This window comes from Nicotiana attenuata, unplaced genomic scaffold (genome assembly GCF_001879085.1).
Source record: "Nicotiana attenuata strain UT unplaced genomic scaffold, NIATTr2, whole genome shotgun sequence".
NCBI classification, from domain to species: domain Eukaryota; kingdom Viridiplantae; phylum Streptophyta; class Magnoliopsida; order Solanales; family Solanaceae; genus Nicotiana; species Nicotiana attenuata.
In genome coordinates this window covers 75,354-89,534 of record NW_017674151.1, presented here as the reverse complement: position 1 = coordinate 89,534, position 14,181 = coordinate 75,354, and the positions used below count along the sequence as shown (strand labels likewise).

The 14,181-nt window shown below is 36.9% G+C and overlaps 1 protein-coding gene across 1 annotated transcript; it reads right to left on the bottom strand.

Moving 5' to 3' along the window:
- Window positions 1-1,686: 1,686 nt before the first annotated feature.
- On the bottom strand, window positions 1,687-2,619 carry LOC109218100. The gene has a single exon (XM_019382419.1). It carries the CDS (start codon window positions 2,617-2,619, stop codon window positions 1,687-1,689), a length of 933 nt encoding a protein of 310 aa, XP_019237964.1.
- Between the last annotated feature and the right edge of the window lie 11,562 nt (window positions 2,620-14,181).

Here is a 14,181-nt window from a genome sequence, read left to right as displayed (position 1 = left end):
TAATCCATGATTCCCTCACATATTTAGCATATTATTATTGGACCGCTAGTGAGTGTCCAGGTTGACCATCTCGTCTCTACCTCTTCGGGATTAGGCGGGATACTCACTGAGTACACGTTGATTACGTACTCATACTACACTTCTGTGCATTTTTGTTGCACGGGTTTATTCTACATTAGATAGCAGCACGGATGATCTGGGGACAAAGTGAGTTGCAGTATGCAAGGCGGCCCGCAGCTTTTAAAGCCCTTTTCTAGTGAATTGTATTTCCTTTCTGTCCATTGTATTCCGGACGGATGTTGTGCTGTATTTTATATCCTTATCAGTAGTTGCTCATGCACTTGTGACACCGGGTTCTGGAATGGGTTTTCTTTGAAAGATGCGTATTATTAGTTATTTCTTCATTCAAATTGAAACAGAGGTTATTTTATATATGAACAATGGGATAAAAAACTCTTAGATTTCAAAGTTATTAAAAGAGAATTTAAATTGATAATGTAGTTGGCTTGCCTGACAACGGTGTCCGGCGCCATCACGATCCGTAGTGGATTTGGGTCGTGACATAGATATTCTTGAGATTAGAGTACTTATGGTAATTCTATTAGCCTGTGTTTCCCGTGAGTTTCCGGGTTTTTCGGATTGAGTTGTAGACTTCCGCATATCTTTAGAGTTGTATAGGCCGGGCGGCCTTATATTCAGTTGTTATTTTTCATATGTTCATCTTTAATTGATTATTCCTCAAGTTAAATTGTTATTTCCGCACTGTTAGGCATACCTAGTTGTAGGAACTAGGTGCCATCACGACATGTTCATGGAGGGTGAACGGGGGTCGTGACATAAGCTTTGTCTTATTTTCATCTCCTTCAAGTCCAATCGAGCTTCTAAGTTGTCTTTAGACTTTTTACCAAGATTCAATAGTGTATAAATGAAGTTATCGCACACATTCTTTTCTATGTGCATCACATCAAGATTATGGCGCACCAAGTTAAATTTCCAATAAGGAAGATCGAAAAAAATACTTCTCTTTTTCCATGTGTTTTTCATCACCCCACTTACCCCTTCACTTGACTGGCCGAGAGTAAATTTTATATCTTTAACTTGATTCAGCACTACTGACCCAGATACTGGAGAAGGTGCAGGTCTTGTTTCTTTAGTCCCATCAAATGATTTTGCATCATTCCGATATTTGTGTCCCGACTTCAAGAAGCGTCGATGACCCATGTAACAAAACTTTCTACCATGTTTTAGCCTTCTATATTGAGTGTTTATGTTACAAGAAGGGCATGCAAACCGACCATAAGTGCACCATCCAGAGAGAGTACCATATGCAGGAAAGTCATTTATAGTCCACATGAGAGCTGCTCGCATTTGAAATATCTCCTTAGTAGAGGCATCGTATGTTTCTACCCCAACATCCCATAATTCATTTAACTCTTCTATTAGAGGTTGCAAAAATACATCGATATTATTGTCAGGCTCTTTGGGTCCAGTAATAAGTAAGGACAGAATGAAGAACTCTTGTTTCATGCACATCCATGGAGGAAGATTATATGGCATTAAAATCACTGTCCATGTACTATGAACAGTTCGCATTGTGCCAAATGGATTAAACCCATCAGAAGTTAATCCTAGGCGCACATTGCGAGGGTCTCCAGCAAATTCGGGATATTTACTATCAAATTTTTTCTAAGCTTCAGAATCTGCAGGATGTCGTAGAACTCCATCTTTGTGGCGCTCTTCATGATGCCAACGCATTGCTTTAGAAGTTTCCGAAGACATAAACAGTCTTTGTAGACTTGGTTTTAAAGGAAAATACCTTAGGACCTTGGCTGGGATATTTCTAGCATCATTTTTCCATCTAGAAGCTCCACAAATATTGCATTTATTTACATTCTTATTAGCAAACTCTTTCCTAAAAAGCTGACAAGCATGAATTTTCTCATACTTTAAGCCCAAGCCTTCAACTATCTTTTTGGTCTCATAGAAAGAAGGAGGCAATTTTTCTCCTTCAGGCAGCGCATCCATCAATAGTCCAAGCAAAGCATTAAACAATTCATTTGACCATTTGAACATATATTTTGTACGGCACAGATGCATCAAAAAGGACATTTTGCTAAATTTCTTACATCCTGGATATAGTTCTTCATTTGCCTCCTTCATGAGCCGTTCATACTTATCCACCTCTGGATGCGGTTGATTTCCAGATGGATGAACAGTATTCTCTTGTAAGTTATGCTCTATGTCACCCCCTTCACTAACGTCGGTATCCATGAACTGTGTAAATCCTCCAAAGGCATCATGTATCATTCCTGTCATATCATCGCCCCTTAAAGTTGTTTGGCTGCGATTATTTGCTTGAGTATTGTTTGATCCCTTTAGAGACTCACCATGACAAAACCAAGTATCATATGATGGCATAATATCATTAATCACAAGATGATCATATGCTGTAGTCCGGTTTACTTGATGGATAAGCACACACTCTGTACAAGGACATGCAATTTGTTCTCCATCTTGTTTTTCAAAAAAGGCATGGTTTATAAACTCCTCTACTCCATCCAAATATTCTTTACTAACTCTATCACAATGCATCCATATTTTATTTCTAGGATTGTCCATCACGTTCAAGATATTCTTATCTTTTGTATAATTGCTGCAAGAGCTAAAAATTTCATTAGTGAAAAGGAGGAATTAACAAAAATGTAGTTCAAATATATAAAATAATCATCCGCGAGAAGCCGCGAACAGTGAAAATGATACATAACACTTAGGACTCCTAAAAGAAATAGGCCCAATCCATAACGTAACATATCATAAACTAAATCAGTCTAGTATTCAAGTTTTGATCCCACAAGGAAGGCATAACAGGAAATGTCTTCCTGATCATCTTCATAATAGATAGCATTCAAACTACCAAAATTACTGAACATTAATCCATTGCATTAAACCAATTCAGATATAAATCATAAAATATACTTTTGGGGTAATTACTGCTATACAGATGCATAGACAATATATACATGGAAAGATTAAAATCATATTTGGAGGCTTTGAATTTGACATGACCGCTGTATATGGACTCCACACGATACAAGATAAAAAGGAGTTGTGGGTTGAGCTGCAGGAAATACATACATCACAGCAGGGGCCATGGTTGATCATGGGTAATTTCAATACCATACTTAGTATTAATGATAGAATGAATGGAAATCCAGTACATGAGAATGAGATTATGGACTTCATTAACTTTCTATAAGACAAATGCGTGACAGAGCTGAAAACTATTGGGAGAGAGTTCACGTGGACAAACAAACATGTCTAGAGTATAAATGCGAAGACATTTCGAATGTCCCTAGCATGCTGCATCTACTATGTATGGAAAGAAAGGAACCAGAGGATATTCCAGAATTATACAAGAACTACCGATATGCTCACCAGAACTATTGTTCAGGAGGTACAAGTCAGGGGAAGTCTGAGGCCAAGTATGCAAGCAAGATTAAAGGAGCTGAAATACTAATATCAAGAGTATACCTTTAGTTCAGCAAAATATTCATGAATACATGTATATGTTTTTAGGAAATACTAATATATTAGTATTGATACCCCGTATACAAAGCAGATTTTGGTTGAAAGCAAAAGTGCACCCCGGTCTTCAAATCCTGGATCCGCCTCTGATTCCTTATAATACGGGCAAATCTCATATTTTTTATTTGGGGTTAGACAGTGTTTATTTGAATTTTTACATGTTATTTGATGTTCACTTAGTAGTTGGCCTTATTCTTTTCCAATGTCAGTTCTTGGATGAGAACAAATCACTAATTCTGAAGATTGTTGAGAGCCAGAACTCTGAGAAACTAAGTGAATGTGCAGAGTAAGTTCAGTATATAATAAGTTCAAAAGTATGGTGACATTGTTAAAACTTGATCATAGAATATAAATTGGTGAGAATTTTTGCTAACTCTTTTGGTATGGAGAATTCAGAAAAGTAAGTTCAGTATATAATAAGAATTCAGAAATCCTTTTAGAAAATTTGAACATGGTTGGATTCATATCTCGACTACCGGCATTCAACTAAAACATCAATATGCATCAACTGACACTTAGAAAATTTCTAAAAAATCACAAAAATAACAGTAGCCTTGAAAACAGAGGAACCAATTCAAAAACAAGAGAGTAACAGAGGAGGAATCAATTCAATCAATCGACTATCAATCTAACAACAACCAGATATCACAAACGACTTAGTAAACACAGAAAAAGCTATACTTTCGCTAATCGCAAAAGGCTGAAAATAAAAATTGGAACCTGGTAAGCAAAAAATTATGCCGATTAANTATATATATATATATATATATATATATATATATATATATATATATATATATATATATATATATATATATATATCATACTCGGACAAAAAGTTTGAACATGGTTGAATTCATATCTCGACTACCGGCATTCAACTAAAACATCAATATGCATCAACTAACACTTAGAAAATTTCTGAAAAAGCCTTGAAAACAAAGGAACCAATTCAAAAACAAGAGAGTAACAGAGGAGGAATCAATTCAATCAATCGACTATCAATCTAACAACAACCAGATATCACAAACGACTTAGTAAACACAGAAAAAGCTATACTTTCGCTAATCCCAAAAGGCCGTAGTTGGGTATCAAAAATCAAGAATCAAAATTGGAACCTGGTAAGCAAAAACTTCTGCCGATTAAGAGCAGAAATTGAAGGAGACGAAGGCTTTCTGCAATAATTCTTGAAACCTACACGAAACAGAAGTTGAAGACGTTCAGGGCGAAGATTGAAGGAGAAGATTGACAGAGAAGAGTGAACACTGATAATAATCGAGCAGCATCAACCCAAAATTATATATAACTCAATCGAGAAAGACCTGGGATGGCCGGAGACCGTGCAGGGCAAAGGTTTTTCAGCGATGTTGCGCAGGTTTTTCGTCGTTCTTCCTATCGTTCTAATTACAGGCGTCGTTCTGTATCATTCTAATTTCAGGGTTTGGTTTTTCCTATTGTTTTTTTAATTGTAGGATTTTCTAATTGGAGGGAATGTAATTTATTGTCCCAAAATATTGGAGGGAAAGATTGTACGGAGGGAAAGTTAAAATAATAAAAAAAATGATTCAATTAGGGATTTTTAGTGGCAATTTTCTTTTATTGTCGTTAAAAATATATCTTTTACTGGCTAATGGTCATGTGCCTCTAATATTTTAGCTTAAATAATTCATTAGTGGCAATTACCTAATTGCCGCTAAAAAATTGCCGCCAAAGACCTTTTTTGTAGCAGTGTCAGAGGATATCCAATAGGGGCCTGCCCACCGATTATAGCTTGATGGTGGTTGAAATACTAAAATACTGTATATATATAGACCCTCTACTCTCTTGACTAGAAGAAGACAATACGTAATTGAATATAAAGTTTCTATGAGGAAGGATACTGTAACTTATGAGACTGATAATGTACACAAGTTCAAGAATATGAACTTCTCTTTATGTTTTGTTATCAAACACATGTAGTTATGGGATCATGCCAAAATGAAGGAAAGGTTTAGCCATAACATACTTTAACCCCGTTGAGTCCTTAGTATCCACTATAACAAAAAGGGGCTTTAGTGGCAATAAAAAATAGCATTGGCGGCAATAACAATAGCCGCTATATCATCTATCGGCAATTGGTGTTTAGCCGCTGAAGCCGGAGTCGGTAAAGCCTTTAGCGATATTTCTGACAAAAGCTGGTAAAAGGTATGACTTATTGCCGCTAAAGCTCATTTTCTTTAACGGCAATTATTTGCGGCAATTATTATGGCTTCTAAACACATTCTAAAAACGGCTAATAATGCTCCTTTAACGTCCATTTTTATAGCTGCTAAATTTAAAATATTTGTTGCTAAAAGTCCATACCTTTAGCGGTAACTATATTGTGGCAATTAGAGTGGCAACAATATCTCTTATAAAAATGTATTAGTATGCCCCTTTAGCGTCCATTTTAATGGCTAGTAAAGTCAATTAAATTGCCGCTAAAAATCATCTTTAATAGCAATATAATGGCTACAATATACCTGTATAAACGTCTTAATCCTGTTAAATTGGCACTAAAAGTCACAAGCTATAACGGTAAGTTTAGCCACCATTAATAATAGCTACTACATTCGACCAAAAAATAATGCAAATAACAAAACATATTAATATTAATTCATAAAATCATAGTATATCTCGTTAAATCTTAACAAAAAAAGGAAGTACTAATCCAAAATATTAATATCACAAAACCTTAAAAAATAACTTATATTCTTTGAAATAAATAGCTAATGTCATTATATAACTAATCTTGATGGATAAGCACACACTCCGTACAAGAACATGCAATTTGTTCTCCATCTTGTTTTTCAGAAAAGGCATGGTTTATAAACTCATCTACTCCATCCAAATATTCTTTACTAACTCTATCACAATGCATCCATCTTTTATTTCTAGGATCTTCCATGACGTTCAATATATTCTTTTTTGTTCTATAATTACTGAAAGAGCTAAAAATTCATTAGTAAAAGAGGGATTAATAAAAAATGTAGTTCAAATAAAATAACCATCTTATTAGTAGGTAATTTCATAGCTCAAAGATATCATTTTAAGAATTAAACTATCAAACAGAAATCCATTAAAACTATCAGTTTAATAATTAAAACTATCAAACAATTAAACTATCTCTAATTTCTTCTATGATTTCATATATTGGTTCATAAACTTTTTAAGAATAGAATTATTAAACTTTTAAATTATACTTCTTCTATGGTTTTCATATATTGGTTCGTAAACTTTTTAAGAATAGAATTATTAAACTTATAAATTATAAAAGTACCATATGTCATGTATTTTAAAATTAAAGATATTGCAATTGTCAAAGCCTCACTATATATGGATATGAGCTAGCTGAATAATTTGCAAATTCAGCAATGATACAGCAATTTGCAATTTTAGAAATCTGAAGGAGGTCATTCAAAGGAATACATTATTTTCTTGAAGTATGATGTGTTATCATCCCTTAAAAAAAGATGATGAACTGTTGTACTACAATCCCTAAGTAAAGCAGAAAAAAGCTGATAGTTTAAACTTTTCTCATGGGTCGAACTTCTTTCTTCACTTCACAAATTATTTATTCTTTCGATAATTTTTCTTTACTTCACTGTTTTGCCACCCTCATAGCGAAAATTGAAGTGTAGATTGTTAGATGAATTGAAAACTTTTTGATTAGTAAAGCCAACAACCTAGCGGAGAAACAGTTAGAGCAAAAGGATCAAATCAGTCAAGCTGAGCATATGCTTATTTCGTACAGAGGCATCAGATTTATGAAAATAAGAAAATCTCGCATCAATTAACAAAAATAAAAAATAGTATATATGTCGGCTAGTGGATTCATATCTCGACTAGTGGTAGATTCAATGAATACATCAATACGCATCGACGACACTTAAAAGTTTTCTGAATAGTCGCAAGAATAACAGTAGCCTTAGAAAATATACAGAGGAATCAATTCATAAAACAGTAGAGGAACAGAGGAGGTATAAACTCAATCAATCGCACATCAATTTAACAACAGCCGGTTATAACAAACGACTTAGCATATGCAGAAAAACTATACTTTCACAAATCTCAAAACGCAATAGTTGGATATCAAAAACTATGAATCTGTACCTGGTAAGCAGATTATTTTTGCCGATAAAGACAAGAAATTGAAGGAGATGAATAATTTCTGCAACAATCTTGAACCTACACGAAAAGAGAAGTTGGAGACGGATGAAAAGGAGAATATTGACGACGAAGATTGAGCATAATCTAGTAGCACTAATACAAACTCAATTATACATCACACTTGCTGGTTAAGAAGAGAAGTTATACCTGGGGAAGAAGAGGATTTATCTCTGGAAAAAGATGATGGAGACCTGATCGATGTTGGCTTGTAGAGTCGCGACTTTGTTAATCCTGTTCGATGTAGTCTGGGCACGATTCTGTATCCGTTCAACAAAGGGAAAATGATGATGGAGACCTGGTCGAAGTAGGCTTGCAGAGTCGTGACTTTTTTAATCTTGTTCGATGTAGGCTGGGCGCGATTCTGTATCCGCTCAACGAAGGGAATAGGTTTTCCTCTTATTTTCTAATTGGAGGGAATAATTCATTGTTGTCCAAAAAAATTGGAGGGAAAGATAATTATTTTTGGGGTGTGGAGGGAAAGATAAAATAATAATAATAATAAGTGATTTTAATTAGTACTTTTTAGTGGCAATTATTTTTATTGTCGGTAAAAGGATATTTTTTAGTGGCTAATGTCCATGTGCCGCTAATATTTCAGCTTAAGGAACCTATTAGCGGCAATTGCATTATTGCTGCTAAATAATTGCCGCCAAAGGTCCTTTTTGCAGTAGTGATCTTCCAAGTAATTCTTCAAACAACTCAACTCAATCTACCATAGCATAAGGAGATTTAAAATCAGTGTTGAGTAAAGGCTAAGTTCGCAACTGGTGTGGTTGTTGTGATTGTTGGATCCTCTTGTTAGCACGGTTCAATGCCCTGAATGTTTTCTCGGGGTCTAAGAGTCCTTCAAGCAGTTCTTCAGTCCTCGAAGAATTTCTAGGTATACACCTGAATTCCACAAGAGTTCAAACGTGAGAATTTCAATGAAAAAAATTATTTAACAGCTTCGAAAATTGATCTAAACTAATAATTCTAAAACTACTTCTAAGTTGTAATAAATAACACCGTTAGTTCCCCGGCAACGGCGCCAAAATTTGATCACGCCCAACTATGCCTTCTAAAAGACAAAGAGGTCGTTGCAAATATAATCCGGTTTTAAGTCCGGAGTCGAATCCACAAGGAACTAACTTATCTATTACAACTCTTTAGCAATGCTATTATCAACTCAACCAATTTCTAGATGCAGAATTTTTATCAATCAATCTTGGGTTTTTGTTTAACTACTTCAAATGATATTCAAAATAACAATATGCTAAACTGAAGATAATTCAATGGTAAAAAGGTCTAGGGCAATGATTTCCCCAATTGCTAGTTTAGGTCTTGACTCCTTTGCTATAATCTCGTCGTAATACTCTATGAGGATTAAGAGCTATTGGTTATCGTAATTATCTCTCGATCAACTACGATAATTTACTAGAGCATTCTCTCGAACTGTTCTAGCTGACAATTTGTACAGCTCTAATTTATCCCACCAAAGCTTCATTATCTCTAAACCCACTTTTAAGTTCAAGTAATGAATCTATTCAATTACCCAAAAGTGATGTTGTTCAACAGCATTCTAACCTAATATTCTTTCTCAAGCAATAGAAGGTAATTAGACACGATTAATCAAGGGCACATTCAATTAATCACCATACAAAACGTAGTTGAACAATCATATAATAAATCCGGCTCGATTATAACAAGTTGAGTCAAAACTTCAACCAACAATTGGTTCCATCAACCCTAGATAATTGTTTAGCTACTCATAACAAAATAAAATAAAACTACAAAGTTGTTTATAATGTACAATTGCAAGAATTAAAAGGAGATAGAAAAACTCTAATGTTTGGTTGATCTTCTCACAGTTGTTCTTGCCTCCAAAATAGTCTAAAAACAAGCTTAACTATGTCTTGGGCGAGCTTCAAAAGTTTATAAGGGTTTGGAACAAGTTTTCCCCGAATTACACTTTGGTCCCCAATTTTCTGGCAATTGAACAGTTCACTGCGGCCGCGGCAAGACCGCAGCGCGACCGCGGTGAAGGCTGGACATTCTGCCTCGCGTAATTGTCTGCTGCGGTTCAACCGCGGTCGCGGTGGATTTCACCACAGTCCATTTTTGATTCTTTATGCTCGGGTGCTTCTTTATTGGGCGTTTTCTTCACATTATTGACTCCAAAACACTCTGTAGTGCTTCCTCACTTAGATTATTCCCTTCAAAGCAAAAGAACACCAATTAGAGCATTTTGTTATCAATTCGCCTATAAAACAACAATAAAGCATGGTAATATTAAGGTGTAAATATCATCTATATAGCCTAGTATCAACACCCCACACTTAAATCATTGCTAGTCCTCTAGCAATCCACCACACTCTATCAAAGTTCCTTCCCTAAGCTTTTCCCTTAACGAATCACACCTTGAACAATTTACCAAAGTTGCACCTAGTAGTGAACAACCTTTGCCTCAGAAGTCGAATCTCTCGTACCATGCAATATTCGCACTTACTCAAACTACTCTATACAGAAGTGAAGACTTACCTTTCCTTTGTGAATCACGTGCCCTCACATCACACAAGAGAGTAGTTCCACAATTAATATGATTAAAAACAATTAGGAACTCAGATGGACAAAATTTGCTCACTCTCCAAAAGAACATTCACATGCCACAAGGATGCACCATAGGCTTGCCCGTAGTGTAATACTCTACTAATCGAGCCTATCCAGTCTAATATCAATTAGGACTTCATTTGGTTGTAATGTAGGCTAAGGTATGGGCAGGATATATTTGGATATAGTGACTAACCTCCCTAACCACTTTTAATACAAAACACATTAACATTCCAATCATTCTTATGTCAACCAGACATTCCCCACAATTTATTTATAACATCCCATTCCTTTAGGTGCATTTGTATCAAGCTACCGCTTATCAACTACTACATTTATTCATAATTCTTTTTTTCGTGGCGCTTCTTCTTTTATTCTTCAAAACTGCACCTTTCCTCTATTTCATTGGCTCCACTCAAAACCAAACCACCACCCCACACTTTAACTTTTGCATATGTCAAGGCCATTCAAGTGCTCATGGGAGGTAAAAGCGTTCAAACAGAAGTCTATTCAAACAATTGGGTAAGGTTCGCAATGTGGTTGCTAAAGAAACAGGATTATATGCTCAACGGGGTTAACTATGATGTATAACATTCAGGTGGGTTTACGTTATATATCTGGCTTAACAAAGAAACGCCTATATCACTTTTAAGACTGAATGAAGCTACCATTTCGCTTTGCAAACACACAGGGCAAGTTCTAGGCATCAACTGTAAAGCATAGAATACAGTATAGCTCACACACACATGGAATATGACTCACTCCGGATTGATTTATCAAGACATTCTCTTTTGAGTGTTCAAGTCAGCTACAAACATACAACTTTTAGGCACTTTAGCAAGAGTCGACCATTGAGACTAAGCGTTACACTCTAGTGTCGATTGTGTTTGGGTGTATTAACGCCAAGGGATTCTCTTTCTATTTCAGCTCGTAGCCCATAAATGCTAACTAAAACTAAAACAAAATAAACAAAAACTACCTACATCCGGTTCAAGCTAAACCCTTGGAAAAGAACCGTGGCCCAAAGAAAACCAAGGGGGAGTTACTACACTACCTAAAAATAAAAAAATAAAAAAAATCTTTTTCGTATTTTCTCTAGACTAACTTCCCTCAAGAACTGTCTCAATTATCCGTCATCAGGAAGAGTCCTTATATTTTCTTTTTTTTGTTCGACTCATGTCCCTCAAGAGACCTGTCGAAAGGTGTCCGTCTTTGGGCCAAGTCGAAGTTAATTACATGACCCTACCATACCAATCAAACAAAAATAAAGCAACATCATACAAAGCTACTGTATGATGGCGCCCAACACATTGCTAGGCAAGCCCGACCAATTATTAATCACAACCACTCTCGTATAGAGTTCATTACCAATTAACAGGGTTTAAATGCTAATCCAACATAAATAGAAGTCTGAAACAGAAGATAAAATGTGCAAAAATCATAACAATATCTCTACAATAGCCCCACCGATCCGGTGTCACAAGTCAAGAGCCTCTATTACAAGTTTTAAACAGCCTAACATAAAGATAGTCTAGAATATGCTGAAAAGAAAAAGATAGAAGGAGGAATCGGGTCTGCGAACACCATGCAGCTACCTCGATAACTCCGGTGGATGATGATCAGCAAGAAAGCTCTCACTATGCCTCGGGAACACCTGGATCTGCACATAATGTGCAGGGAGTAATGTGAGTACTCCGACCCAGTGAGTAATAATCATAAATAATGGTTGATAGTATGAAAACACGTAAAGGCACTAAGAAGTTCTATATTAAAGCAGTGAAATAACTTAAAGCAGCAAATAGTGAAGAAATCAAGTGAAATCTCTTTAAATCAGGTAAAAACAGATAGCTTATCAGGTATTTAACAAGTATAAATCGGTTCCTCGACACAGTAACCATATATCTCTCACAATAACCGAAATCAAAATAACCGCTGCGACGCGCAACCCGATCCGTACATCGCTGTGGCGCACAGCCCGATCCATATAAATAGTCGACTGCGCTCACTGGGGTGTGCAGACTCCGGAGGGGCTCCTACAGCCCAAGCGCTATATTGCTGCGGCGCGCAGCCCGATTTATATATATATATATATATATATATATATATATATATATACACACATTTGTTGCGGCGTGCAGCCCAATCCATATAAATATATTGCTGCGGCGTGCAGCCCGATCCATAACATATAAAACATCCTCACTATTGGGTTCTCAACCCCTCTCAGTCAATATAATCNAAAATGCACATGCAAATAAACACGACAATTATGCAATTAATTCCTAAAATTCAAATAATAAAAGAAACAATCCTAATTCTAAGGATTCTATAGGAGTAATTTAAACGAGGCAAAAATCACATGCTCACAGCTGCCCCTCATTGCTCGGAGACACGAAGGGTTTTCGGGCAAAGATAAATGAGCAATTACGAGGGTTTTTTTGCCTGCTTGGCACTCCATGAGAAGCATTTTTGAAAAACTTCTGACCGAACCTTGCTTCAGAGGTTGCCTACATATCCTTGGCTATAAAGGAATCAGGTCAGTGTAGTTTTGGAAGGTTTGGTAGCTGGGACTACCAGGAGCTGTGATTTCACTGCTGTTGCTGCTGCTACTGCTACTGCTTGCTGACCTCCTTATTACACCAAAAGGAAAATCAAAGCTAAGCTAGTTATGCCTATCAACTATGAGTTACAAGATTCCTATCTATAAATCTTTTGAAACTTGATCTTGAGTCTTAGCTGGTTTTGCTGTGAACCCCGATCTGAATCTTGATGCTCGCAAGCTGTAGGTGCTGGTTCTTTCTTCAGCATGGGATCAAAGCGGGACAGGCGGAGCTTGTGACTTCAGTCAGGTTTTGAGTAGTCCGCATCTTTGTCCGCTTCAGCATTTTGAATTCACTTCTTTTGGTTCTTTTCTTCTTTTCTTTATTCTGGGTGGAGACTCATTCTTTCAGCTACCTCGGATCCTATGTCTCGAGGTCAAACCTGCTCAGACACCAAAACAAACAAACGAACGAAATTTTTCTGCCCCAGTTTTCACTAGGAAAAATTTCGTGAGTTACTTGTGACACATATCTAAGCAATAAAATCAGGATTATGTATCCTTGGGAATGAAGCCTTAAACTAGGGGGGGTTACCAGGTTATGCTGGAGAATGACCGGGTTATGCCGGAAAAGAAAAAGGTCCTCGGGTTATGCCGGGGAGGTCCACGGGTTATGCCGGGATTAAAGAAAAAGGCTCCTTGGGTTATGCCAGGGAGGTCCACGGGTTATGCCGGGATAAAGAAAAAGGTCCTTGGGTTATGCCAGGGAGATCCACGGGTTATGCCGGGATAAAAGAAAAAGGTCCTTGGGTTATGCCAGGGAGGTCCACGGGTTATGCTCGGATAAAAAAAGGATCCTTGGGTTATGTCAGGGATAGAAAGAAAAAGGCTCCTTGGGTTATGCCAGGGAGGTCCACGGGTTATGCCGGGATAAAAAAAAGGGTCCTTGGGTTATGCCAGGGAGGTCCACGGGTTATGACGGGATAAAAGAAAAGGTCCTTGGGTTATGCCAGGGAGGTCCACGGGTTATGCCGGGATAAAAAGAAAAAGGTCCTTGGGTTATGCCAGGGAGATCCACGGGTTATTCCGGGTGAAAAGAAAAAAGGTCCTTGGTTTATGCCAGGGAGATCCACGGGTTATGCCGGGAGAAAAGAAAAGGTCCTTCGGTTATGCCAGGGAGGTCCACGGAAGAAAAAGGTCCTTGGGTTATGCCAGGGAGGTCCACGGGTTATGCCGGGATAAAAAGAAAAAAGGCTCCTTGGGTTATGCCAGGGAGGTCCACG

Coding starts and splice junctions, on each gene's coding strand:
- LOC109218100 (XM_019382419.1), bottom strand. CDS start 2,619: ATGGACAATCCTAGAAATAAAATATGGATGCATTGTGATAGAGTTAGT.